The sequence below is a fragment of the Lonchura striata genome, chromosome 25 (genome assembly GCF_046129695.1).
Source record: "Lonchura striata isolate bLonStr1 chromosome 25, bLonStr1.mat, whole genome shotgun sequence".
Taxonomy (NCBI): Eukaryota; Metazoa; Chordata; class Aves; order Passeriformes; family Estrildidae; genus Lonchura; species Lonchura striata.
Genome location: NC_134627.1, coordinates 6,426,720 through 6,449,970, shown reverse-complemented (window position 1 = coordinate 6,449,970; position 23,251 = coordinate 6,426,720). Strand labels below are relative to the sequence as shown.

The 23,251-nt window shown below is 60.8% G+C and overlaps 4 protein-coding genes across 5 annotated transcripts; 1 reads left to right on the top strand and 3 right to left on the bottom strand.

Moving 5' to 3' along the window:
• Positions 1 to 7,349: 7,349 nt before the first annotated feature.
• Positions 7,350 to 12,440, bottom strand: DHX58 (DExH-box helicase 58). Of its 2 annotated transcripts, XM_021532879.2 has the most exons (12): positions 12,112 to 12,440; positions 11,835 to 12,036; positions 11,546 to 11,736; positions 11,228 to 11,344; positions 10,886 to 11,012; positions 10,624 to 10,806; positions 10,283 to 10,539; positions 10,019 to 10,168; positions 9,622 to 9,783; positions 8,686 to 8,876; positions 8,126 to 8,222; positions 7,350 to 7,881 (listed from the first exon to the last, which is right to left on the bottom strand). In XM_021532879.2, exons 1-12 carry the CDS (start codon positions 12,277 to 12,279, stop codon positions 7,702 to 7,704), a joined length of 2,025 nt encoding a protein of 674 aa, XP_021388554.1. In that variant the 5' UTR covers positions 12,280 to 12,440; the 3' UTR covers positions 7,350 to 7,701. The 2 variants fall into 2 exon arrangements, with proteins under 2 accessions (XP_021388554.1, XP_021388552.1); XM_021532877.2 differs by having other exon boundaries at positions 11,835 to 12,440.
• Positions 12,441 to 12,741: 301 nt separating this feature from the next.
• On the bottom strand, positions 12,742 to 19,425 carry KAT2A (lysine acetyltransferase 2A). The gene is made up of 18 exons (XM_021532876.3): positions 19,198 to 19,425; positions 18,534 to 18,657; positions 18,308 to 18,453; positions 17,846 to 17,935; positions 17,538 to 17,719; positions 16,771 to 16,962; positions 16,591 to 16,697; positions 16,344 to 16,451; positions 16,132 to 16,268; positions 15,788 to 15,996; positions 15,591 to 15,717; positions 15,225 to 15,335; positions 14,993 to 15,136; positions 14,642 to 14,756; positions 14,513 to 14,549; positions 14,316 to 14,379; positions 14,020 to 14,104; positions 12,742 to 13,801 (listed from the first exon to the last, which is right to left on the bottom strand). Exons 1-18 carry the CDS (start codon positions 19,423 to 19,425, stop codon positions 13,608 to 13,610), a joined length of 2,400 nt encoding a protein of 799 aa, XP_021388551.1. The 3' UTR covers positions 12,742 to 13,607.
• An 899-nt stretch (positions 19,426 to 20,324) lies between these two features.
• Positions 20,325 to 21,131, bottom strand: LOC110471920 (heat shock protein 30C-like). The gene has a single exon (XM_021532976.1). The coding sequence runs from the start codon at positions 21,073 to 21,075 to the stop codon at positions 20,467 to 20,469; it is 609 nt and encodes a 202-aa protein (XP_021388651.1). The 5' UTR covers positions 21,076 to 21,131; the 3' UTR covers positions 20,325 to 20,466.
• Positions 21,132 to 22,047: 916 nt separating this feature from the next.
• HSPB9 (heat shock protein family B (small) member 9) lies at positions 22,048 to 22,851 on the top strand. Its single transcript, XM_021532974.2, has one exon. The coding sequence runs from the start codon at positions 22,119 to 22,121 to the stop codon at positions 22,701 to 22,703; it is 585 nt and encodes a 194-aa protein (XP_021388649.1). The 5' UTR covers positions 22,048 to 22,118; the 3' UTR covers positions 22,704 to 22,851.
• Positions 22,852 to 23,251: the final 400 nt, after the last annotated feature.

Genomic DNA, 23,251 nt, shown 5'->3' with positions numbered 1-23,251 from the left:
GAGTAAATTTTATTATATAGGAAAGTGGTTTTAATTTTTAATGGACTTATTTTTAAGGAAGAGCAACACTTCGGAGGGATCTGTGAGCCCCAGTAACATTATCAAAGGCAAGAAGAGGAACAAAGATGGGTTTATTACCTGTTCCCCATAAAACTGTTATTTTAGGGGAGTTTTGTGCTTCCTCCTAATGAGAGATGAATTGCACCAGCTTCATTTGCTGTAGGAGGAAAATTAAAATGAAACTGATAAGAGCCAAGCCTCTAGCTCCTGACTTACCTCCCAATTATAAATGAAAGCTCACAGGCATTCCAGAGATGGGGCTTGATGTCTACATTAATTATAAATAAATTATCTACACTTAATGTTTAAATGAAATTTCAGATAAAGCTTTATATTTAGAAAAGCGTTGCATCAGTGCATAAATATTTATGCAAGGAGTCTGGGTGAACTGCGGCTGCTTCAGCGTGACGTGGGAGCAGAGCTGGAGCAGGGAGCCTTGCCTGGGTATTGGGAGGAAGCTGAGCCCACCAGGAGGGGAACAGGACAATCCTAAACCCGACCCTCCACTGGGGTTTGGAGGGGGGAGGTGATGGGACACCCTGGGCACGTGTCAGACTGACATTGTCACAGCAGCAGCCAGGGAGGCCAGTGACAATGACAATCCTCCATGCTCCTATCCTTCTCCATCCTCAAGGCCCTGTGGCAATGTCCCACAGGACCCTGAGGCACGTGGGGCCAGGGCTGGGCTGAGCCTTTAATGCAGCCAGGGTGGATGAGGAGAAATCCGACAGGCCCGGCTGAAAGCTGTGTGGAAAAACAGTAAGGGAGAGCAAACAAAATGGATTTGATTGAAATTGTTCAGCCCCAGTCACTTGTGAAGGAGTCCAGATGAGGTCCAGGCAGCATGCAGCATCCTGGTGAGCCACCACTGAGGTGGGATATCATCCCTGGTGACACAGAGAGCTGCCTCACACTCCTGGCCAGCCCTGGGATCTGCTTCACGCCATCAAAATCTGGGATGCAGCAGCTTTCCAGGGCCAGGAATGCATTTGTCTGATTTCCTTCTGATGCCTGAGACCGAGCACCCCTGTCAGGAAGAACATCCCTGTCAGAGAGAACACCCTGGCCAGGGCAGAACATCCCAGCCAGGGAGAACATCCCAGGCAAGGAGAACATCCCAGGCAAGGAGAACATCCCAGCCAAGGAGAACATCCCAAACAGGGAGAACATCCCAGCCAAGGAGAACATCCCAAACAGGGAGAACATCCCAGGCAAGGAGAACATCCCAAACAGGGAGAACATCCAAAAAAAGGGAGAACATCCCAGGCAAGGAGAACATCCCAGGCAGGGAGAACATCCCAAACAGAGAGAACATCCCAGCCAGGGAGAACATCCCAAATAAGGGGAACATCCCAGGCAAGGAGAACATCCCAAACAGGGAGAACATCCAAAAAAAGGGAGAACATCCCAGGCAAGGAGAACATCCCAGGCAGGGAGAACATCCCAGCCAGGGAGAACATCCCAGCCAGGGAGAACATCCCAGGCAAGGAGAACATCCCAAACAGAGAGAACATCCCAGCCAGGGAGAACATCCCAAATAAGGGGAACATCCCAGGCAGGGAGAACATTCCAGGCAGGGAGAACACCCCAAACAGGGAGAACATCCCATCCAAGGAGAACATCCCAAACAGGGAGAACATCCCAAACAGGGAGAACATCCAAAAAAAGGGAGAACATCCCAGGCAGGGAGAACATCCCAAACAGGGAGAACATTCTAGCCAAGGAGAACATCCCAAATGGGGAGAACATCCCAAACAGGGAGAACATCCCAAACAGGGAGAACATCCCAGGCAGGTGCACCCGTGACCCACCAGCCAGGGCTGAGCAGGCAGAGCCGGGCGCAGCTGGCCCAGGAATTTCAGCAGGGTCACCTTTGGTGTCGCAGCGCTGCACAGTCCCTGTTCTGCAATGGGAGCAGTATCTCATTTCTCCCTCAATTAGCTCCTGATTATCAGTGTCCCAGGGCCCCTTTCCAGTCTCTGTTTAATGCACCATTAATAATTCATTTCTCAGATAGCAGGAACGCAGCGCGAGGTTGGGGCTTTGTGACTAATAAGTACCAGAGCAACTCTCATCTCCAAGGGACAAATGAAGGCAACAAAAATGAAGTGGAAGAATCAAAGATAATATGTTTTGTGGCCTTTAATCAAATGCTGCGTAACTGGTTTGATTACCCAGGTGAAGAACACACACGCACGCTGGGCTCCCACGCCTCGCCAGCATCGTCCCCATCCCACCACCTTCCCTGGCACAGAGGGAAACTGAGGCACCTCCAGTTAAAACTAGGGCTGCCCTGCACTGCCCTCCCCCCAGGGTTAGAGGTTTAGGTACAAACGAGACCTTTCCTCAAGCTGGAAAATCCCAGGAGCAGATTTCCCGTTGCCCAGCAGAGCCAGCGCGGTCGCTGAGGAGTTGCACGCACGCTGGCAGCTGCACATTAAGTGTGACGGGTTTCTGACAGATCCAATTATAAAGCCAAGTCTCAGCAGAATTGCAGCCCTAAGATTTAGTGCATGAAATTTTGTTTGGGAATTTTCGGATATTGCAGCTTTTGCCAGGGGTCCCCGCAGGCCCCAGACTATGCCAGCACCTGCCAGCTGTGCCTGGGTCTTACCCCATCATGCTGTGTTCCATCCCTGCCACATCCTGCCAATGCCCAGCCCAAATAGAGCCACCTAAAAATGCCAAGAAGGAGAGTGGCCACCCTGCCACATCCTGCCAATGCCCAGCCCAAACAGAGCCACCTAAAAATGCCAAGAAGGAGAGTGGCCACCCCAAGCAGTGCTGAGGAAGGGGGGACCTGCAGTGGCCCTGCCCTTCTGCCCCACAGAGATGTGCCCTGGCCAGGGACTGTCCCTGCCCCTGCAGTCCCCGGGGTCACGCACAGGCTGTAAATCACTTGACTCCAGGAGCTGAGGATCTGCCCAGGCCTTCCCACCCTGCCCTAGGATGGTATTTTTAGCTCTTTCCTAGAAAAACAAGGTGGGCATGTGTGATGGTCTTGTTCTCAGCTGATCAGGGACTTGGCTGACCTGGGAATGTTCCTCAGAGGAAAGCAGCCAGGAAACCTCCAGGCACTAAAAGATCTGGGCCAGCGAGGACATAAGGATGTGAGTCCAGCTGCTCCCACAGTGCTTTGGTCCAAAGAGAAGTCAAATCTCTGCCAGGCATGGGACTGTTGTGCTCCAGCCAGTGCTGCACGAGCTTGTTCCATCAAAACTCTGGCATTAGGGACTTTGTTTTACTTTTTCTGAGTGGCTGAGAGCTCAGGGTTGTGTCCCAGTGTGGGACCCTGGGATCTCAGGTGGGTACGAAATTTGGGATGAAAGCTGGCAGCCTGCAGCACTGCTGCCATCAGATCAGAGCAGCATCACCATTCCCTGGCTCGGGAACCCTGGAGCTGCTGGGGAAACAGATTTGCCTTTGCATCTGCGAGGCTGTTCCATCCCCTGCCATCCACAGCTGAGCCCGGGCTGGCAGGAGCAGCCAGCAGGATGGTGCCAGGGGGCTCGGTGACTGTGGGGGGCTGGAGTCTCCTTAGTCCTGGCGTTTGTACCCTCCTGGGGACACCCAGTGAAGGGCTGCAGCTCCTTCCCCAAGCTGGGATTGCTCCTCTGCGCTGGCACCTCAGGGCTGGGCTGGTGGGATCCACACCGGGCACAGGGTTCAGCGGGTACCCGAGTGCCACCAGGTGCAGCAGGGGCACCTCCGTGACTCCCCTGGGGTGAGCAGCCCCTGGTCGTGCCATCCTCATCCCGGTGCTCCCGCAATGCCCTGGGCAGGAGCCTCGCTGTGCCACTGGCTCGGCTGGCATCGCACTCTACATGCCAGGGAGCTGTTTGAACCCAAGCAGAACAAACCCGCGCTGATTGTATTTCCTGCCTCGCGGTCGGGGCGCGAGGGAAATTGTTTGATGCTAATCCCCTTGTTTAATCCACCAGCATCCTGACATGCGAACAGGCAGGATTAACTCCCGGCGGGAATTGTCGGACGCGCGGCTGCGGCAGGAGCGGGACGCCCCCGCACGCTTTGCGGGCTCCCGTGAGCTCCAGGCAGCAGAGAGGGGATGGGACAAAATCGGGAGAGCGCTTCTGGTTTTTGGGATCGAATTCCTCCACTGCAAGCACTTTTCTGAAGACTGGAATTTCCCCTGGTACAGAGAGGGAAACTCCAGCTGTCCCGGGAAAGGTCACCTCGGGGTCTGATGTGCTCCCGGGCTCTGCAAGAGGTCCTGTGCAATAGCCCGACTTTCAGATGTGCCTGGGAAGCAAAATTCAGCCCCCATCCCCCTCACCCGGGAGGCCACCGGACTCCTCTGCTGCTGCCCGAGGCAGAAACACGAAGCAGGATGGAAGCACCCGCAGGGCAGGACCCCAGCCCCGCGCATCTCTTTGATAAAGGTGCCTGGGGCGCTGCTTCGGCTGCTCTGTGCCCTCCTTGCTGCAGACCTGCCCTGGATTTCAAAGTTCAATTTGCCTGACTTTATCTTGCAGCCCCAGTTCTCATTATTCCTCTCTCTGCCGAGTTAAAGAGCCCTTTAATACCCAGCAGTTTTCTCCCCAGGAAAACGCTTGCATGCTGTAATCAAGTCACATCTCCGGCTCCTTCCCGATAAGTCGAACAGGCTGAGCACTGAACTCCACCCTGGGGAAGGGCTGACCTGAGGCGCTGCCAGGTGGAGGAGCCGGAGGTTTTCCAGCTGGTGCCCTGAGAAGGGAATCGGTGATTTCTGCCGCACTGATGACAAATGGAACAAGCTGTGAGAAATAAATTGCTGCATTGCCCTGACTCTGTGAGCACACCCGGCTGCCAGGGGGGGCAGGAGGCCACAAGGGGCTCCTGGGGCTGTGCCCATCCTGTGGGCAAGGGGCAAACACCCTTCAGGGTGTTTTTGCCAGCAGAACTTGCTGCAGCAGCTGTTTGCTGCGGGGATAACAGCGCCCATCTCTGCTTACAGGCAGCGAGTCGTGATGGCTGGAACAAAAGTGCTTTGGGGAGCTGAGATAAGCAAAGGTGCTTCGAGCCACAGACTTCTTCCAGCCCGGGGATTTGGCCACAGGAGGCCAGCTCTGAAGGATGCCAGTCCTGAAGGACGCTGGCTCAGAAGGATGCGGGCTCAGGAGGATGCCAGCCCTGAAGGACACCGAGCAAGGTCGCAGCACTGCAGCTCAGCTGCTCCCTGCTGCCAGGCCCAAGGTGACCGAGCCCCTGGGAAGGAGAAATCAGATGCAGCTGATGTTAAAGCAGGGACGCAGAGGGAAGAATAAGCAGAGGCTGGATACAGACCCACGTGCAAAACCCAGAGACTCACAGTGCTGTCCTGGCCCCACATCCCATAAAATCAGCTGCACCCCCTCAAAAAGGGGCAAGTTTTGTTACAGAAATTCTGGTTTGGGGCTGTCCCAAAAGGACAGACAGATCTACCAGGACTGGTGAGAGATTGCACCACCCAGTGCTGTGGGCACCCACTGGGCTAACTCACAACCTGAATTCTCCAAGCACAAATCAGGGCAATTTGAGCTGAGCAAAACGCTCTGGGGTCCCTGCGGGAGGGATCCTGCCTAGGGAGAGGGAGGAGAGGCCATCCCAGCCCACAAGGAGCTACAAATAACTCAGATGGCCTCATTACCCAGTTTCTGATGAACAGGAGTTTGGTTTCCCCGGGGCCATGCCCACCTGAAAGCGGGCTATGTGTGCCTGAACTACGGCTCCCCTGGTGCCCCGCACACGTCCTTGCCCTTCTGCAGCTCCACCCATGACCTGCCGAGAATCCGCGCTGATTACTGGCGTGGGGAGTCCCCAGCCAGCACCACCACGTGTGGCAGGATCCCGCGGGGAAGGGACACGCGTGGAGCAGCAGGTGCGAGTGCTGCAGCCCCATGAACTCACCAGAGCATCCCCCAATTCCCTGAACATCCCCCGGGAATCCTGCAGTAGTTCTGGATCATCTCCCGGTTCCCTGGGCATCCTACAGTTCCCCGGGAATCTCCCGGTCCCCCCGGATCGTTTCCCGGTTCCCCGAACACCCCTCGGTTCCCCGGGCATCCCCGGTTCCCCGAACATCCCCCAGTCATCCCCGGTTCCCCAAACATCCCCCAGTCCCCCCAGCATCGTTCCCCGCTTCCCCGAACATCCCCGGTCCTCCGGACCGTTTCCCGGTTCCCTGAACATCCCCCGGTTCCTTGAACATCCCCGGTTCCCCCGGACCGTTCCCCGGGCATCCCCCCGCCCGGCCCGGGGCTCCCTCTAGCGGCCAGCGGGGGGCAGCACGGGCGGACGCGCGTTCCGGGCCGCCGAAGCCCCCCGGTACCGAATCCCCCCGGTACCGAATCCCCCCGGTACCGAATCCCCCGGTACCGAATCCCCCCGGTACCGAATCCCCCCGGTACCGAATCCCCCGGTACCGAATCCCCCCGGTACCGAATCCCCCGGTACCGAATCCCCCGGTACCGAATCCCCCCGGTACCGAATCTCCTGCCCCAGAGCCGGCCCCACACCCCGGTACCGAATCCCCCCGGTACCGAATCTCCCGCCCCAGAGCCGGCCCCACACCCCGGTACCGAATCCCCCCGGTACCGAATCCCCTGCCCCAGAGCCAGCCCCACACCTCGGTACCAAATCCCCTGCCCTAGAGCCGGCCCTGCACCCCGGTACCGAATCCCCCCGGTACCGAATCCCCTGCCCTAGAGCCGGCCCTGCACCCCGGTACCGAATCCCCCCGGTACCGAATCCCCTGCCCCAGAGCCGGCCCTGCATCCCGGTACCGAATCCCCTGCCCCAGAGCCAGCCCCACACCCCGGTACCGAATCCCCTGCCCTAGAGCCGGCCCCGCACCCCGGTACCGAATCCCCCGCCCCAGAGCCGGCCCTGCATCCCGGTACCGAATCCCCCCGGTACCGAATCCCCCGCCCCAAAGCCAGCCCGGTCCTGGTCCCGGCTCCTGCCGCAAGCCCCGTGGCTCCCCCGCAGCTCGGACCCAAAAGGTTCCCAGGGCACTCCCAGGTGAGAGCGAGGGGACGCCCAGAGTCCCGCAGGGACACCTGGGGCTGCCCCAGAGGGGTTTAGGCTCGTTCTGGGCCTCGGGAAGGTTGGGTCATGGGTGGGTGGGTGAGACGAGTGGCTCAGGTCACTGTCTGCGGGTGGGGCAGGGCCGGGGCAGCCTCACAGACTCCAGTGTCCCCTGGAGACCCCCCAGTTCTGCTGGCACAGGGTACAATGGCTCTGCCTCTGGAGCAGTGTCCCCCCTCAAAGCCTCCCGTACCCAACCAGCTCTGCAGCCACCCTGCCCCTTCAGTCTAGCATGTGTGCTTTTAATGGAGAACATCGAGTTCATAAATTAGTGGAGAAGCGCTGGGCTATGTCCTGGACACACAGAAAGGGATGGTTCTCCTGGCAGGGTTGTGGAGAAGGCAGCAGCATGGGGAGCAAGGAAGGGTTGGGTGGTTTTCAAACCCAGCATCTCATCCTATGTGGGTGCAGCAAAGCTCCTTCAGCAGCCATGGCTCCAGCTTGGGACACGTTGCTTGGGCTCAGGCCAGCAAAAAAGAGAGGAGTGAGGGGTGGCTCTCTGTCCAAGGGTCGAGGAAGCCTCCCCGTTTCATGTAGCACCCTGAAACAGTCCTCTTCTGAGCAGAGCTTGTGCTACAAGGACAGGCTGTAGGTGCCAGAGCAGTACTCCACATAGTCAAATGCCTTGATGGGGAATGTCACAGCGCCCCACTTCTTGTACCTCCTCTTCTCTGCTGGTGTCTCTACCACAAAGTTTTTGATGGAGAGGACAGGCAGCTTCACCTGCCGGTACAGCATCTCCATCCCCCAGTCCTGTGTGGGCAGGGAGGGGACGGTTACCCGAGGCACACCCAGAGTCCCCAGGCTGCAGGGCCACAGGGCCGGGTCAGTTCTTACTCCCAAGGCATGTCCCTCCTTTGGAGACAGCCTGTGTCCGTGTCCCACAGCACACACGTGACACAGGCATGTGCAGCTGGGAGCTGGGGCACAAGGCACAGCCCTGCCTGTCCCTCCAGCTCTGACTGGGCTGCAGACATGGGGGAATTGTGGTGCTCACCTGGCTGCAGTCTTTGCAGGAAATACGACAGCCGGGCTCCCAGTCCTTGAAAGTCCTCTGGAAATGCATTTTCCCAGAGGAAACTCTGTAATATGACCTGGAAAGAAAGGGCCACCCGACAGTAAGGATGATAGTCCTGGGGACACAAATGGGGCAGCACAGCTCCCATAGTCAAAGCTCCTGCAATCTCCCTGCACCAAAGTCCCTGAGAAAGAGCTGGCAGCAGGCTGGTGCTACCCTTACCCATCTGCCAGGCTGGTGCTACCTTTACTCATCTGCCAGGCTGGTGCTACCCTTACCCATCTGCCAGGCTGGTGCTACCTCTACCTATCTGCCAGGCTGGTGCTACCTTTACTCATCTGCCAGGCTGGTGCTACCCTTACCCATCTGCCAGGCTGGTGCTACCTCTACCTATCTGCCAGGCTGGTGCTACCCTTACCCATCTGCCAGGCTGGTGCTACCTTTACTCATCTGCCAGGCTGGTGCTACCCTGACCCATCTGCCAGGCTGGTGCTACCCTGACCCATCTGCCTGCCCAGCCCTGCCCAGGAGCCCCCTACCGAAACGCGGGGTTGACGTTGACGTGGTGCATGGCCTCCACGGTGCGGATGTCGCTGCCGCGGCACACGGCCGCGCTGCAGTTGACGCAGTACAGGCGAACGGCGGCCGGGTCGTGCAGCTGCCGCTGCTCGCTGAGCCTGGCCTCCTTCAGCAGCCAGCTGGCCACTGCCACCCGCTGCAGCTCCCAGATCTGTGGGGGACAGAGGGGGACAAGGGTGTTGGGGAGGATGAATGAACATGATTGCCTGGCAAAAGATTTACAATAATACAGCCAGGATGAAAACAATCACCTCTACTGGCTGGACAATGCCCTTACGTACAGATAGGTCCAAAAGTCAAATGGACTGTTCTATCTCAACCCCCAAAATGTATGGTTCATCCCACACCTGTAACCCTCCCCTGAAACATCAGGTGTCTGTGACCCCATTGGCCTAAGTCTTGTTCCAGCCCACCTTGACCAGGGGTCTCTGAGGAGCCAGACGCTCTCTTGGAACCCCCACTCTCTTGGAACTTCCCCTCTCTTAGAACTTCCACCCCCTCCTAGAGCATCCTCTCTACCCCTTGTCTCTCCCCTCCTCCATCCCCTCAGGCCTTGCCACGTGCTGCGTCTGGCCATTCCAAGCAAGACCTTTCTCCATCCCTAATAAACCTGATAATCTAAGAGCAGCCTTCAGAGCTCTCATCTCCATTCATCCAAGCCATCCTGGAGTGCAGCTTTCCCCATAAAGGGTCGGCCCAGGACAGTGGCAGACACGGCAAGCTCCATGCTACCGAGGGATGCATCATCCCAGGAGCACAAGCACAGGGCAGGACGGGCACACGCTGGCCCAGGTCCCTCACACAGCCCCATCCCAGGGTCTGGTGCTTTCTGAGACAGAGCAGGCATCAAGAGCTGCCTGGCCCTGCCAGTGCCCATGGCAGCATCCAGTGCCCACCTTTTGGCAGTATTCCTGCTCAGGCATGGCTTGCACTGCCTGAATCGCCCTCTTCATGAGCTCCACCAGGTCCTCGTTGAGCAGCTCTCGGGTCACCTCTCTGGTGTTGGCTTTGGCAAGGACAGAGTAGACACTATTCTCAGCACGGGCACGGCCCCGGGCCTGCAGGGCAAGGTCCAAATGTTGCAGTCAATAGAAAAGGGACACAGCCAAGCTTGCTGTGCTACCCTGTGAGGACAGAGCCACCTCCACCCTCCCCTGCACCTTCCCAAGGAGACGTTCTGCCAGGGCTGAGCTCATCCCCAGGGAGCTGCCTGTGGGGAATGCAAGAGCCCCCACGTCCCACCCCTGCAGCTCTGGGGGATCCTGGCAGGGCCAGAGGGAGCCTGGGCAGCACCTGCATCATGGCAATCTCATTGGTCATCAGCCCATAGCGGACCACGACGTTGCACTCGGGGATGTCCAGGCCCTCCTCGGCCACACTGGTGGAGAAGAGCAGGTTGAGGGCTCCCTGACGGAACTGCTTGATCACATCCTGCTGCTCATTCTGGGTAGACAGGGGGGTGATGCTTCAGCAGCTTTGTAGGGCTCTGAGACGTGGACAGCACCCCCAAAACGTGCAAAGTGGGGTCAGTCCAGCTCCTGCCCACCCTCCACTCACCTGTGTCATGTGCCTGGTCTGGTTGCTGTAGCCAGCGCCGGTGAGGACGGCGGCCCTGATGTGCTGCCCACGGAGCGTGGCCGTGGTCTGCAGCCAGCTGAGCAGGCTGTAGGCACTCTGCCTTGTCTTGGTGAAGACGATGCCACGAGAAGTGCCCAGGGGCTGAAAGTGCTCACGCAGGATCCCCTCCAGCTTGGCCAGCCTGGGGTTCTCATAGCGGTGATCCCCAGCAAGTGCCTGCAGCTTCTCCCTGTTCTCTGCACGGGTGAGCGGGGTGTCAGGGACACTCCCTGCACCCCAAATGCAGCCAGCATCACCCTCCCTTCAGGCCCGTCTGTTACCCTCAAAAGTGGCGGTGAGGAACTGTTCAGTGGGGTTGTTCTTATCCCTCTCAGCGCTGTAGAACTGCTGGAGGCACTGGAAGGCGTCGACCATCCTCACGGTGTCATTGATCAGCAAAGCGTCGTTGTACTTGCGCAGGTGCAGGGCGCACACCCGCGTCTTGCGACAAAACATCTCTGCAGCTGGCAGGGCAGGGGACGCGGCAGTCACAGCCCGTCCCCGCAGCTCAGCCCTGCCACACCCGCACTGCCACACCCTCACCTCTTTTCTCCAGCTCCACGACGCGCTGCTCGTACATCTGCGTGCCGAAGTCCCGCGAGAAATCCGGCTGCTCCATGAACTGCTGGATCCGCAGCATCATCTTCTTCAGCTGCTCACCAAAGGGGTCCTGGGAGCAGAGAGGGGCTCAGGAGCCAGGAATTATGGCTGCTTGCATGGTGGGACCCAGGCAGTTACAGGATCCCCCAGCAGCAAGGCTCTGGGTCAACTGATTTTTCACGCTGGCCTGAGCGAAGCAGATGAAGGCCCCTCACCCAGCAGGGCTTGGGGGTCTCATCTTCCACCCAGTGAGCAGCCCCAGGGCTCTGAGCAGCTGTCCCTCACCTGAACTCTCTCCTGGCACAGGTCATACTGCTTCTTGGGTTGGGGGACGTGGCTCTGCAGGTGCTGCATCTCGTCCTGCACCGATGTGATCTTCTCAGTGTCCAGGTTGGCACAGATCTGAGAGGGAAAGACCTGCTGCCACCCTGAGCCCAGCTGCCCAGGACAATACAGCACTTGGTGCTCACCTGGTGAGTTTGGAGATGACTCCTCCGGGCTTCTCACCACCCACACACCTGGGCATCACTCCCCATCCCAAGGGACATCCTGCTGAACCCCGGGGGAGCCGTGCTGAAACAGGACAGGGGGCACAGGACGCACCTGCAGGATGTGCTCTACGGCCCCCTCAAAGGATGTTGCCCCCCCAGTGCCAGGGGATGCCGTCAGCCCCAGGACCTGTGGCAGGTCCTGCTCCCCACTGAGCTTGCGCTGGAGGTATCTCAGCATGATCTTGTTGTAGACGGCGTCCTTGTGCGTGTGGTGGCACTCGTCTATCACCAGCAGCGAGAAATCTGCTCCGGGCCAGGGAGGGGAGCAGGGTGAGATGGTTGCTCAGCTGGGGGCTCAGCCACAGCTGTGGGACCAGCAGTATCAGTAGCCTGATGCCCACCTGTCAGCTCGACGTGCACGTCCTCCTCCGTGCTGACCAGGGCGTTCTGCAGAATCTGGGCTGTGCAGATGACAACGTCGCTTTTCTCCACCAGGTCAGCGAAGCAGGTTTTGTGGCTGGTGTCCCCACTGATGGACGTCACCTTGAAGGCGTCCTGCAGTGCGTGGAACTCCTTCTCGGTGTGCTGGTCCACCAGGTGCACCTGCGCCCACAGGACCACACTCAGCACCGGCCAGGACACGGCCGGCGGCTCCCCGGTCCCGGGGCAGGGCAGCACCTTGTTGACGAGCACGGCCACCTTGGCGCCCCGCCGGCTCTCCAGGTGCCGCCGGCAGACGTGGACGGCCACGCGTGTCTTCCCGGCGCCCGTGGGCAGCCAAACGATGCTGTTGCGGCCGCGCAGGGCCGGGGCCGCCGCCTCCCGCTGGTACCCGCGGAGCTCCATTCGCCGCCGCTCCGCGCCCCGGAGCCGCCGCAGCCGGGAAACGAAACCGGAGGCGGCACCGAGAGCGGCGGGCGGGGCAGGAGGAAGGCTCGGCAAGGGGGGGCCGCGCTGGGGCCAAACTGAGCCGAGCCGAGCCGAGCCGGGCCGAGCCTCCCGCCCGGCCCGGGGATCCCCTTGGCGCCCCGGCTGCGAACTGAAACCGAAACCAAAACCGAGTGGAGCTCCCACGGAACCTCCCCGTACCCAGACCGCCCCTGCGCCCCGGCCTGTCAACACCCGGCACCCCAGCCGAGCCCTGCACCCCAGTTCTGCCCAGTGCACCCCAGCCCGTCCACGGGCATCTTCACTCTCTCCCCATCCCGAGCTGTTCCTGTTCCCCTCCCCAGCACCTTCCTGAACATCCCAGGTGGTTCCCCCCGCTGCCTACCGAGCTGGGGTGAGCCCCAAGGATGGATATGGGTCTGCACAAGGACATTTATTAAAAAAACAAACAAACCAACGAAAACACCAGTCAAGTGGAATGGGGGAGTGTGGGGCAGGAAAAGGGGTAGGGGGCACAAGGAGGGGAGAGCAAGGGGAGGACAAGCAGAGGTGGCTGCCAGCCAGAGCAGAGCAGGGAGCAGAGACCAGCACAGCACCGGGCAGCCACCGTCCCTGGCACTCAGAGGGGCAGGACAGGGGCTGGCAGCCCCCCACTCCCCAGCTGGCAACAGGGACAGGCAGGGAGGATGTACAGGCAGGGAAGGCAGACCTGCCCCAGGAGGAGGGAAGAGCTGACAGGCAGCAGGAGCTGGGTGTGCAGGGCAGAGCCCCCCACCCGGCAGGACCCTGGCCCAGGAGCAGCACCCTGCGGGCAGCACAGGGCTGACCCCGCTGTACATTCAGTGTGAGGGGCGGGGGCTGCCTGCATGTGGACGGAGCAGAAACCAAAGCACTTGTGTGCCCCTGCCCTGTCACAGGAAGTCAGGGCAGAAGGCACGATCCCAGGTAAGGGGGATGCACAGGGCTCAGGGGGCTCCCCCTCCCCAGGCAGAGGCAGGAGCTCAGTGCTGTCCCTGCCCTGGGGCAGATCCTGATGAGGCAGCTCCAGCCTCACCCCCATTCACTAGAAGAGGCAGCCAGAGCTGCCCTGAGCTCTCAGGGATAAAAGCACCAGCCCCTCAACCCCTGGGGCTCCTCAGGAAGGAAAGCCCAGCTCCCCAGGCTGCTCAGCAGCACCAATCCCTCCAGCAGCTCCTAGCAACAGAGAGAGTGGGGCTGGATCCCACAGGAGCCCTGTCCCTCCCACGGGAGGGCCGGTGGCCACAGCAGGTCCAGGCCAGCCCCGGCTACTTGTCGATGAGCCCGCCCTCCTTGAGCTTGAAGTAGAAGAACTTCTCCAGGGTGTTGGCACACTTGCAGTAGTCGCTGTCGGGCGGGTTGTACTCGCGGCAGTTGGTGATGATGCGCTGCAGGTCGGCGATGAAAAGCTTCTTGGTGACGTAGTAGCGATTCTTCAGCCGCTCCGTCATGGTCTTCAGGTCTGCAGGTGGGACAGGACAGCACCCCTCCCCAGGCCTCTGCACCCCCCAGCCACTGAGCTGGACATCAGCCACGGATCTCAACTCATCCCTCTCTGGACTATCCCGAGGCTCCTACCACCCCAAACACGAGTCCCCAGCACAGACCCCACAATTAATGTGGGGTTCTCAGCCCCCTCTTCTGCAATCCTGTCCTGGGGTGCTGGACACAGCAACCTACCAATGGGGAAGCGGATGATTTCATAGTAGTCTGGTGCCTCTGACTTCTTCACCGGCTCCATGAAGGGCCACGCACTGGGGTGGGTCTGGGGAGAAGTGGGGGGCAGTTGGAGCAATTGGACAAAGGCTGGACAACCCTTGTCTGCTCCAGCACCCAGGGGTCCTGCTCCTCCCACACCTGCATCACCCCAGCGGTCCCCAAGGGCAAAGCCCTGTACAGCCCATCCCAAGGGAGAGAGCTCTGAGGGCTGTCAGGTGGACAGGGACCCCAGAGTGAGGGTCCTTTCCTGCCCACACCTTGATCTGGGCCAGGAGGTTCTTCAGCATGTTATACAGCTGGTCCGGGTCCTTCAGCTCCTTCCTGCAGGACAAAGCCAGTGCCCATCAGCCTCTCTCCACTCCAGGACCAGGAAAACACCAAGACTGAGGGACAGCCCAAGCTGAGCCCCCAGCCCTCTGCTGCAGGTCTACCCCCACCCTGACACAGCACTCACCCCTTCTCCTTCCCCAGTGGTTTCCATCCTGTTTCTCCTGGAAGACAAGTGTCTGTGTCACCATGTCTGCACTGCAGCCATGGAGAGGGAGGACAGAGCCCTCCTGCCAGTCCCCCTGCCAGGACTCACGGATGCCAGGGACGCTCTCGATGGGGATCTGCCGCACACCCTCCTTGAAGCAGGTCAGGCCTGGGTAGACTTTGCGGATCTGCGCTTGTTTCCTCTCGATCAGCTTCTTGATGATCTGCGAGGAATGGGGGTTGGAAGGGAGCAGATGAGTGCAGGCTGCAGGGTGCTCCAGGGAGCCACACTGTGATGTGGGACCCCACAAACCCACCGTGCAGGGCCAGAGACAACCCCAGACAGTGTAAATGCCACCCTGCAAGTCTGCTCTCAGGGCCAGCACAGCCCCACACCTCTCCTCTGCCTTCAGGGGGTGGCTGGTGGTCACATACCCTCATGCCCACCCCTGGGCCATACCTCCTTCTGCTTCTTGATGATGTGTGAAAGCTCAGTATAGGGGATGCGGGGGTTCAGCTCACACTCCATCAGCGTCGCCCCCTCATAGTCCTTGATGTATCCCAGGTAGCGGCTCTTGGGGACCTTGATGTCCTTGGAAAAGCCCTAGGAGAGAGAGGCAGGTGGGAGGGGGTTGGTGGGGGAGGCAGGTGTGCAGCAGAGCTGGGAGCAGCTCCCAGGGAAAGGAGCCCACCTGCTTTTTGAAGTAGCCAATGGCGTACTCGTCTGCATAGGTGAGGAAGTAGAGGATGTTGTGCTTGATGTGGTACTCCTTCAGGTGGTTCATCAGGTGCGTCCCATAGCCCTTGGGGAAGTACCGTGAGACAGGAACCCCCGCAGGCAGCCCCAGCTGGGATAAACAACCCCCTCCCCACCATGGAAATGGCAGCTGGAAGATGACCTGGAGCAACTACCACCGCTTGGGGCTGGCCAGCACTGAGCAGGTTTGGCTGCCCAAGGGGCTGGGGCAGCCCTACACCAGCTACAGAGAGACCATCCTGCCCACGCCAGGCTTTGGGGGGCACACGTGTGCGCCCACCTCCCTCCTCTCTGCTCTCACCTTCACTTGCTCATTGGAGGTGACAGCGCAGAAGACAATCTCCGTGAAGCCTTGGGTAGGGAACATGCGGAAGCAGATGCCCCCGATCACTCGTCCATCCTTGATCAGTGCCAGGGTCTTGTGCTTCCTGCGGGCAGCAGGGCCGAGGGTGAGGGGAGCCCCCCACACCGGCCCCCCTGCATCCCCCAGCCACGCACGGGTCAAAGACGAGGCGAGTGATGTACTCCTTGGGCATGCGGGGCAGCTGGTGCGAGAAGACGTTCTGCAGCCCCACCAGCCACATCAGGATCTTCTTGTTGGATTTCTGCGAGAGCGAGTTGCCGATGACGTGGAACTCGATGATGCCGCGGCGCTCCTCCAGCCTCGCCGTCTCGTCCCGCGCCGCATTGGCCGACAGCAGGCTGGTCTGGGGGCACGGGGGGGGGTCACTGGCCCTGCACACCCTCTGCTGGGAGAGCCCCACTCCACCCTGACACTCTGGGGAAGCAGCTCTGTGGGGCACGGAGGGGACCAGAGGCGCCCCAGCATTGGCAGCCCGTACCTCGGGGCCCAGCATGGCAGCGGGGTCCGTGATGGTCAGCATGACCTCGTTCACCAGCTCCATGGGGATGTCTCCCATGACACGGATCCGCTTGGCATCCTCCAGCGTCAGGCTCTCAGGTAGCTTCCGCTTCTCTCCTGGGATGGGAGCAGAGCTGGGATCCAGGGCTGGGATGGACCACAGACAGTTCCAGCTTCCTGGCGTGACCTTACCTGGCAGGGGCTCTGGGGTGCTGGTGTCCAGGCTGGTGGCTGAGCTGCTGCTGCTAAGCTTCTTGCTGAAGAGAGGAGTGGTGGGCACAGCAACGGTGCTGACTGCAGCTGCAACAGACCCACGGTGCCCATGACCGCTGGAAAATGCCTCATCACGCCACGGCAGCCCAGGACTGCCACTGCTCTGCCACACCTTCACCCTTTATCTCTCAACCCTCCAAACAGAGGGAGCTGCTTCCTGAAATACCTGGGCGAGACACCAGCTGGGCACCCTCCGCAGCTGGCACTGTGAAATCAGCCTCCCAGATTGGAGAGTTCTCACCGTAGATCTCCTCCTCCAGCATGGAAAGGAACCTGGAAGGAAGTGGCACATCAGCATGCAAGTCCCCTCAGTGCTCCAGCAGCCATCTCCACACTGAGCACCTACTTGGGGAAGTGCGTGAGGATCAGTGTCCGCTTCTCCGGCACCAGCTTGTCCTTCTCCACCCGGAACTTCTCCAGCAGCTGCCGGCGGGTCACCGTGAAGATGGACTTGAGGAGGCTGCGCCCGAAGACGTGGGTGGTCTCATAGCGGGGCAGGCTGTCACAGCTCTGTGGCACATGGCAGTAGCACAGCCACCTGTGGGACAGGAAAGGGCTCTGGAGACAGGGCTGGAACCAGGGAGCCCACAGTGACCATATCCCTGCTGGGACAGTGCTGCTGGGAGCAGGCTGGACGAAGGGCACGGGTGGCATTTAGAAGCATTGGCCCTACTGTGTTACAGTAAGCTCATGGGCACTCTGTGCCCCCTTCCCCGGGACCCTGTGACTCTGATCAAGATAACCCCAGACCCCTCCTTCCTGCCCCAACGGGGTTGGCAGAGAGCCAGGGAAGCCCACCCTGTCCAAAGCCTGGATAAACCCCTGACATCTCCTGTTCGTTCTTTTTTGCCCCGCTCTCCCCATGAGCATCACAGAATAAAGAGAGCTGAACCAACGTATATTGGGGTAAGAGCCTCTTTTGGAAATCTTTGTCATCTCCTAATATTCCTCCCCACACAGCCTCGGACCTCTGGGCTAGTCTGATATTCAGGGGGCTGTGTGAGGGGGGGAACGTCACCACTGGGTGCCTGCTGTCCTAGTGGACTTACAGTCTGGGAGACACCCTGGGAGTTAGACCCCAGGGTGGCTGGCTCCATGGCCCCCTGCCCTCACCTGGTGTAGTTGACCTTGTAGGTGGCCACATCGTCATTCTGGGAGCGCTGACGGAACTGGGACGGTGTCTCCAGCTTCCAGTAGTTGAGGCACAGCAGGAACATCTTGGAGAGCTCATACATGGTCTGGCGCTCCTTGGGCGGCAAGTGGCTGAACTTGTACTGCACAAAATTCAGGACTCCCTGGGGAGAGGATGGCACAGTGGGGAGGTGCCAGGGGCTGCTCTGGGGCCTTGCCAGAGTGAGGGGACCGTGCAAGAGCAGCAGAACACAGGACAAGTCAGTGCACCAGCCTGACAGCAGCCTCACCTGCTCAATGTTTGGTTTCTCAAAGGGAGGGCTCCCCAGGGACCCCTCGACCACAGGCTGGCTCATCTGCAGGATGCACTTCCGCAGCAGCTACAAAGACACCAACAGACACGGTCAAAAGAGTCCCAGGAACCAGATGCTCCAGGAATGCTGGAGGTGAATGAATGCCACCATGGGGCTGCTCCAATTTCCAGAGCCAGGAAGGCACCGGTGCTGCCCTTGGAGCATACCCATTCATCCCCCAGAACTGCCCCCCTGGGGAATCCAAGGCCAGGAGAGCAGTCACTCCAGAAAAGGGTCAGCGTTCCAGGTCTCTGGGCTGTGGGATGGTTCACAGCCCCAGCTTCAGTGCCAGCTCCAACAGAGCACAAGCAGTGGGACAGCAGCCCCAACAATGACCAGAAACTCTGCACAAGTGCCCCCACGAGCGGGGCAGTGAGACATGCACACCCCCAGACGCACCTTGAACAGGTAGAAATACACCTGCTTGGTGTCCGTGTCCTCCTCCTTGTGCACCGACATGAAGAGGTTCTCCACATCCACCACCATGCCCAGCAGACGGTTGATCTCCTCCTCTGAGACGTTCTCCAGGTGAGACACATGGTCCGCTGTGCCGGAGAGAAAGCCACGGTGAGACCAAGGGATCAGCGCCGTGCCCGGCGTGCCCGGGAGGTGCCAGGGGAGTTACCCAGCGCGTGGCCACAGCTCCGGCACGGCTCACTCAGGTTGGTCACCGGCTGCTGCAGGTCCATTCGAGGGGCTGTGGGGGGGTTGGGGTTCTTCCAGCCATTGCACTTGCAGGCGTCGTTGGCCTGGGAAGAGGGACGGCAGCGGTCACTGCTGTGGCCCACGCGCCACCACACGCCGAGGCTGCCACCTTCTGTGGCCAAAGGATTTCCCTGGCTCCCTCCTACCTGTTTTCTCAGCCCCCACCACCCCAACACTCCCCCGTGCACCCCAGGACTCTGCAGCCCCTGCCCAGTGACATCCCTGCACCTCCCTTGGGTAACTCAGCACTCTCTTCCTGCAGCCCCTGCCTGCACACAGCCCAGCACCCCGTCCTGCACCCCGTGTACATCCCAATCCCGCATCCTTTGTCCATATATTCCTTGCACTCACCCTCCTGCATCCCTAAATTCCTCTCCTACACCCATAAGCGTGCTTGCATCCCGCACTCAGGTCAGCATCCTCGTCCTTCATCCCGCACCCATGCACAGCACTGACCCCCCACTCCTGTATCCCCTGCATCCCTCCTGCAACCCCACCCGTGCCCGTCCTCGCATCCCGCCGTCATGCACAGCCTGGAACCCCACCTCCCGCCCTCCCGCCCTCCCGGTGCCGCTGTCCCCCACCTTGCACGCCGAGAACACCCCCAGCTTCTCCAGCTTCTTCCCGCGGGGGAACCCCCGCACCTGCGCCTTGCGCTGGCTCGCCCGCTGCTGCTGGCTCAGCCCGGGCCGCGCCGGGTCGCTGGATCCCGTTCCTCCAGCCGCCACCCCGCTCGCCCCCGCCGTCCCCGCCGCTGCCGTCCCGGGGCCCGGCGGGGGCCGCCCGGGCTGCGCGGCCTCCGGCTCCGCCATGCCGGGCCCGGCGTGCGCCCCGCGCGCAGCGCGCCTGCGCGCCGGGAGCGCGGGGAACGCCGGGAACTGTAGTCCGCGGCGGCGGGGGAGGCGCGGCCGCTGCTCCCGGCACGGCGCTCCCGGGGCCGCCTCACGTCACCCGCTCTGCCAACGGGAGCAGAGCTCCCGCTCGGGACCGCGCGTGGCGTGAACCGTCCGGAGAGCATCGAGGTCCGGTCATGACGGCACACCGCGACAGCCTCTCACGGGGCGACGCCGAGCCGCCGGTGCCCGGAGGAGCCGTCCCACCCCTCCGGTAACCGGTACCGCTCCGCGCTCCGCTGACTCCCGCAAATATGGAGCACGGCCACGCCCTCTTCTCCAAATGCGGTGTGTGACCCGCCCTCCGCCTTCTCGCGGGCGGCACGGGGTGCGGCCAAGCCAAGCGGCCGGCGCGGAGCGTGGCCGCGCCTCCCGGCCGGTACCGGAGCGCCGGCTCCGCCCGCACGGCCAGTGCTGAGAGGCCGCGCCCGCCGGCGGCGCGGGGGAAGCGGATTAGCGCCGCTGCTGCGCGGAGCGGCGGGCGGCGCCCGGAAGGTGCCAGCGCTGGCGGGGTGGTGCGGCACGGGGGACGCGGGCACCGCGCGGGAGGGTTCCAGCAGCATCCCAAAGATGGGCGGCAATTGTCCGAAAGCTACCCGGGGGATGCTCGGGACCTGCCGGGGATTCTCAGCGCTGCACACGGTCCGGAGCCCCTCGCCCGACCTCCTCTGCCAGGGCAGAGCTGCGGAGAGATGCCGGGACATTGCCGGTGCCAGCACAGCCCCGTTTCCCACCCTGCCATCGCGCTGCGTGGGCACAGGCAGGAGAGTTGCAAAGCACAGGGCTGGGCAAGACCAGAAACACCAAAAACACACAAATAAAAGTTAGGAATATTTATTACATATCAAAAAAGCCGCATGTTTTGGGCAGACACCACCCCCCCGGGCCATCACACAGTCCCGCTCTGCGGCCAGCAGCTGCCCCCGTAGCCAGGCTCAGCCTGGTCCCTGTTGCTCCTCTTCACGCCTTGGCCCGCTCGGCTCCCTCCTCAGTGCTGCCAGCTGCCTGTGCCACCGCCGGCCCCATCTGGATGGGCACGTTCCTCTCAGGAGCAGCCGGCAGCGCCAGCTTGGGGGCCTCGATGCGGAGCTGTCCTTCCTTGGACAGGGAGCAGGTCAGCGCCTCGGCATCCACCTCCTCGGGCACGTCCCACTCCCGCTTCAGCACCTCGTACTTGTAGGAGAAGGAGCCCTTCTCGTCTGTGCTCTGCGTCTCCTTCTGCCCCACCAGCACCACCTTCCTGCCCACCACCTTCACCGACAGCTGCTCGGGGGCAAAGTCCTTCACGTCCTGGCAGACAGAGAAGCCGTCCGCAGAGCCCTGGGTCAGGGCTGCGCTGGTGCTGGCCGCACGCTCCGAGGCGATGCCGAGCCGGCCGGGGCTGCTCCCGCTGCTCAGGTACTGCTCCACGCTGCTCATGAACTCCCGAGCTCTCTCCATCTCCAGCCGCATCTCCCGCTCCAGCTCGGCGAAGAGGGTGCCTGGATGTGGCCAGAGGGTGCGGACGGGTCCCAGCCACGGGAACAGCGAGCTGGACATGGGCGGCATAAAGTGCAGGCGGCAAAGCATCTCTGCTCCGAGGGGCGCTCCTGGCTGTGCTGCAGCTCTGCTCGGTGCAATGGCTGGAGCCGTGCTGGGCTGGGGCAGGGGAGCAGCGGATTTTATTCTCCCCTGCCCAGGGGTGTGTCCCTTCCAGAACGCTCTCTCCCCACGCAGCGTCCTGGAGCCATCGCCTATTTTTGAGAGGCTGATTATCCACCAGCCAAAATAGCAGCGCCTGTTTCTGGGGACAGGTCACATACCACAAATAGGGAGCCGCAGTCACTGCTGGGAGCTCAGGTTTCTGCAGAGCCATCGTGATGCAGCAGGGCCCGTGGGGCCATGGCCGGGGGGCTACAGAGCCCCTCCCTGGACCCCCACCGGGGGTTCAGAGGAGGCAGGATCCATTGTGCCAGGAGCTCATCACTTCTGCCAGTACAGGAATTAGTCCCACCCCTGAAGTACATGCCCTGGGTCATCTACTGACTGGCACTTCTTTCACTTTCTGGGACCCCTCTCCCTCTCGGCCACCCCCATCCTGTCCTGACCCCTCAGCACCTCACTGTGCACCCCACTGGCCACGGACTGACTTCTGGTGTCACCTGAGGGGACCCCCCTGGGCACAGACGGGGAGAAATGGAACACAGCAGAGGGTGGGGGGAGGCAGAGAGGAGATGAGCCCAGACTCACTCCATGCCTGGGAAAAGCAAAGGGCACAGATTTTTGGCAAGGGTGGCTCAGGCATCCCGCTCGGAGGCTGAGGTGATGCTGCTAATTATAAGCCAGGAGAGCAGAGCTGTAAGAGTCAGGGCGAAGGTATGCCGGGCACGACGTCAGCGGTGCCACTCCTCACGGGTGAGTAACAAGAATGAGCTGGAACGGGCTGGAAAGAGCTGAGCTCTTCTCCCGAGGGTGATGTAATGTGCGGGACAAAGCCACGCCTCCAGGGAACGGCTATAAAAGCCTCGGACGGCAGCAGCGAGGCAGAACGCTTCCAGCCCATTGGAAACGGGACAGAAGCAGCAGCAGCAGCAGCAGCAGCAGCAGCAGCAGCAGCAGCAGCAGCAGCAGCGATGCTTTGCCGGATGCACCTCGCACCATTCGCCTCCAGCTCCCTGGCCAGCCGGCTGGGCACAGTGAGGACCCTCTGGCCACACGCAGAGACCATCTTCACCGAGCTGCAGCAGGAGATGGAGAAAGCTCGGGAGTTCATGAGCAGCTTCGAGCAGCTCCTGAGCAACCACGGAGCCATCGCCGCGGAGCACACCCCGAGCACCAGCATGACCCTGACCCACAGCTCTGGGGACGGCTTCTCTGTCTGCCAGGACGTGAAGAACTTCGCTCCCGAGGAGCTGTCGGTGAAGGTGGTGGGCAGGAAGGTGGTGCTGGTGGGGCAGAAGGAGACTCAGAATGTTGATGAGAAGGGCTCCTTCTCCTACAAGTACGAGGTGCTGAAGCGGGAGTGGGACGTGCCCGAGGAGGTGGATGCCGAGGCGCTGACCTGCTCCCTGTCCAAGGAAGGACAGCTCCGCATCGAGGCCCCCAAGCTGGCGCTGCCGGCCGCTCCCGAGAGGAGCGTGCCCATCCAGGTCAGCCCCGCCGCCCCACAGACCGGAGCAGCTTCTGAGGAGGGAGCCACCAACAAAGCCCAGGTGTGAGAGGATGGGACCCCATGGCCACGGCAGGACCGGAGCAGACAGGAGCAAGTCTCGGGTTTAAGCCCAGACAAGCTTCATCAGCAATGATGTCATTTTTTTCACTAAACTGGAATGTTTTTGTATCCAATAAAAATCCTTTTGCATTGAATCTTCTTGTGTTCTCTGGGTGTTGATGGGCAGGCTGCGCCCTGCTCTTGGTGCCAGAGGAATGGGATGCACAGAAAGGGAAAAACTTCTTGCTTTTCAGGGCAGCACAAAATGGGGTCAGACAGCAGACCCAGAGGGTTCTGTGGGCACTTTGCTGCTAAGGGGGGCAGGCAGGCAGAAAGGGCAGTCCCATTCCCCTGTACAGGAGCAGCTGGGGTGCCCTCACCCCTTTCTCACAATGCTGCCAGCGTCATCTCCAGCTCCACAGCCAATACCCATCCTCACACAATAGAGAAGGAACCACAACAAGCTGCCTGGCAGGGTGTGGTGTGAGGTGGTTGTATCACACTTTCCCCTTCCCAGCTTGGCAAGGGGCTGCTGGAGTCATCCCTGAGCTCCCA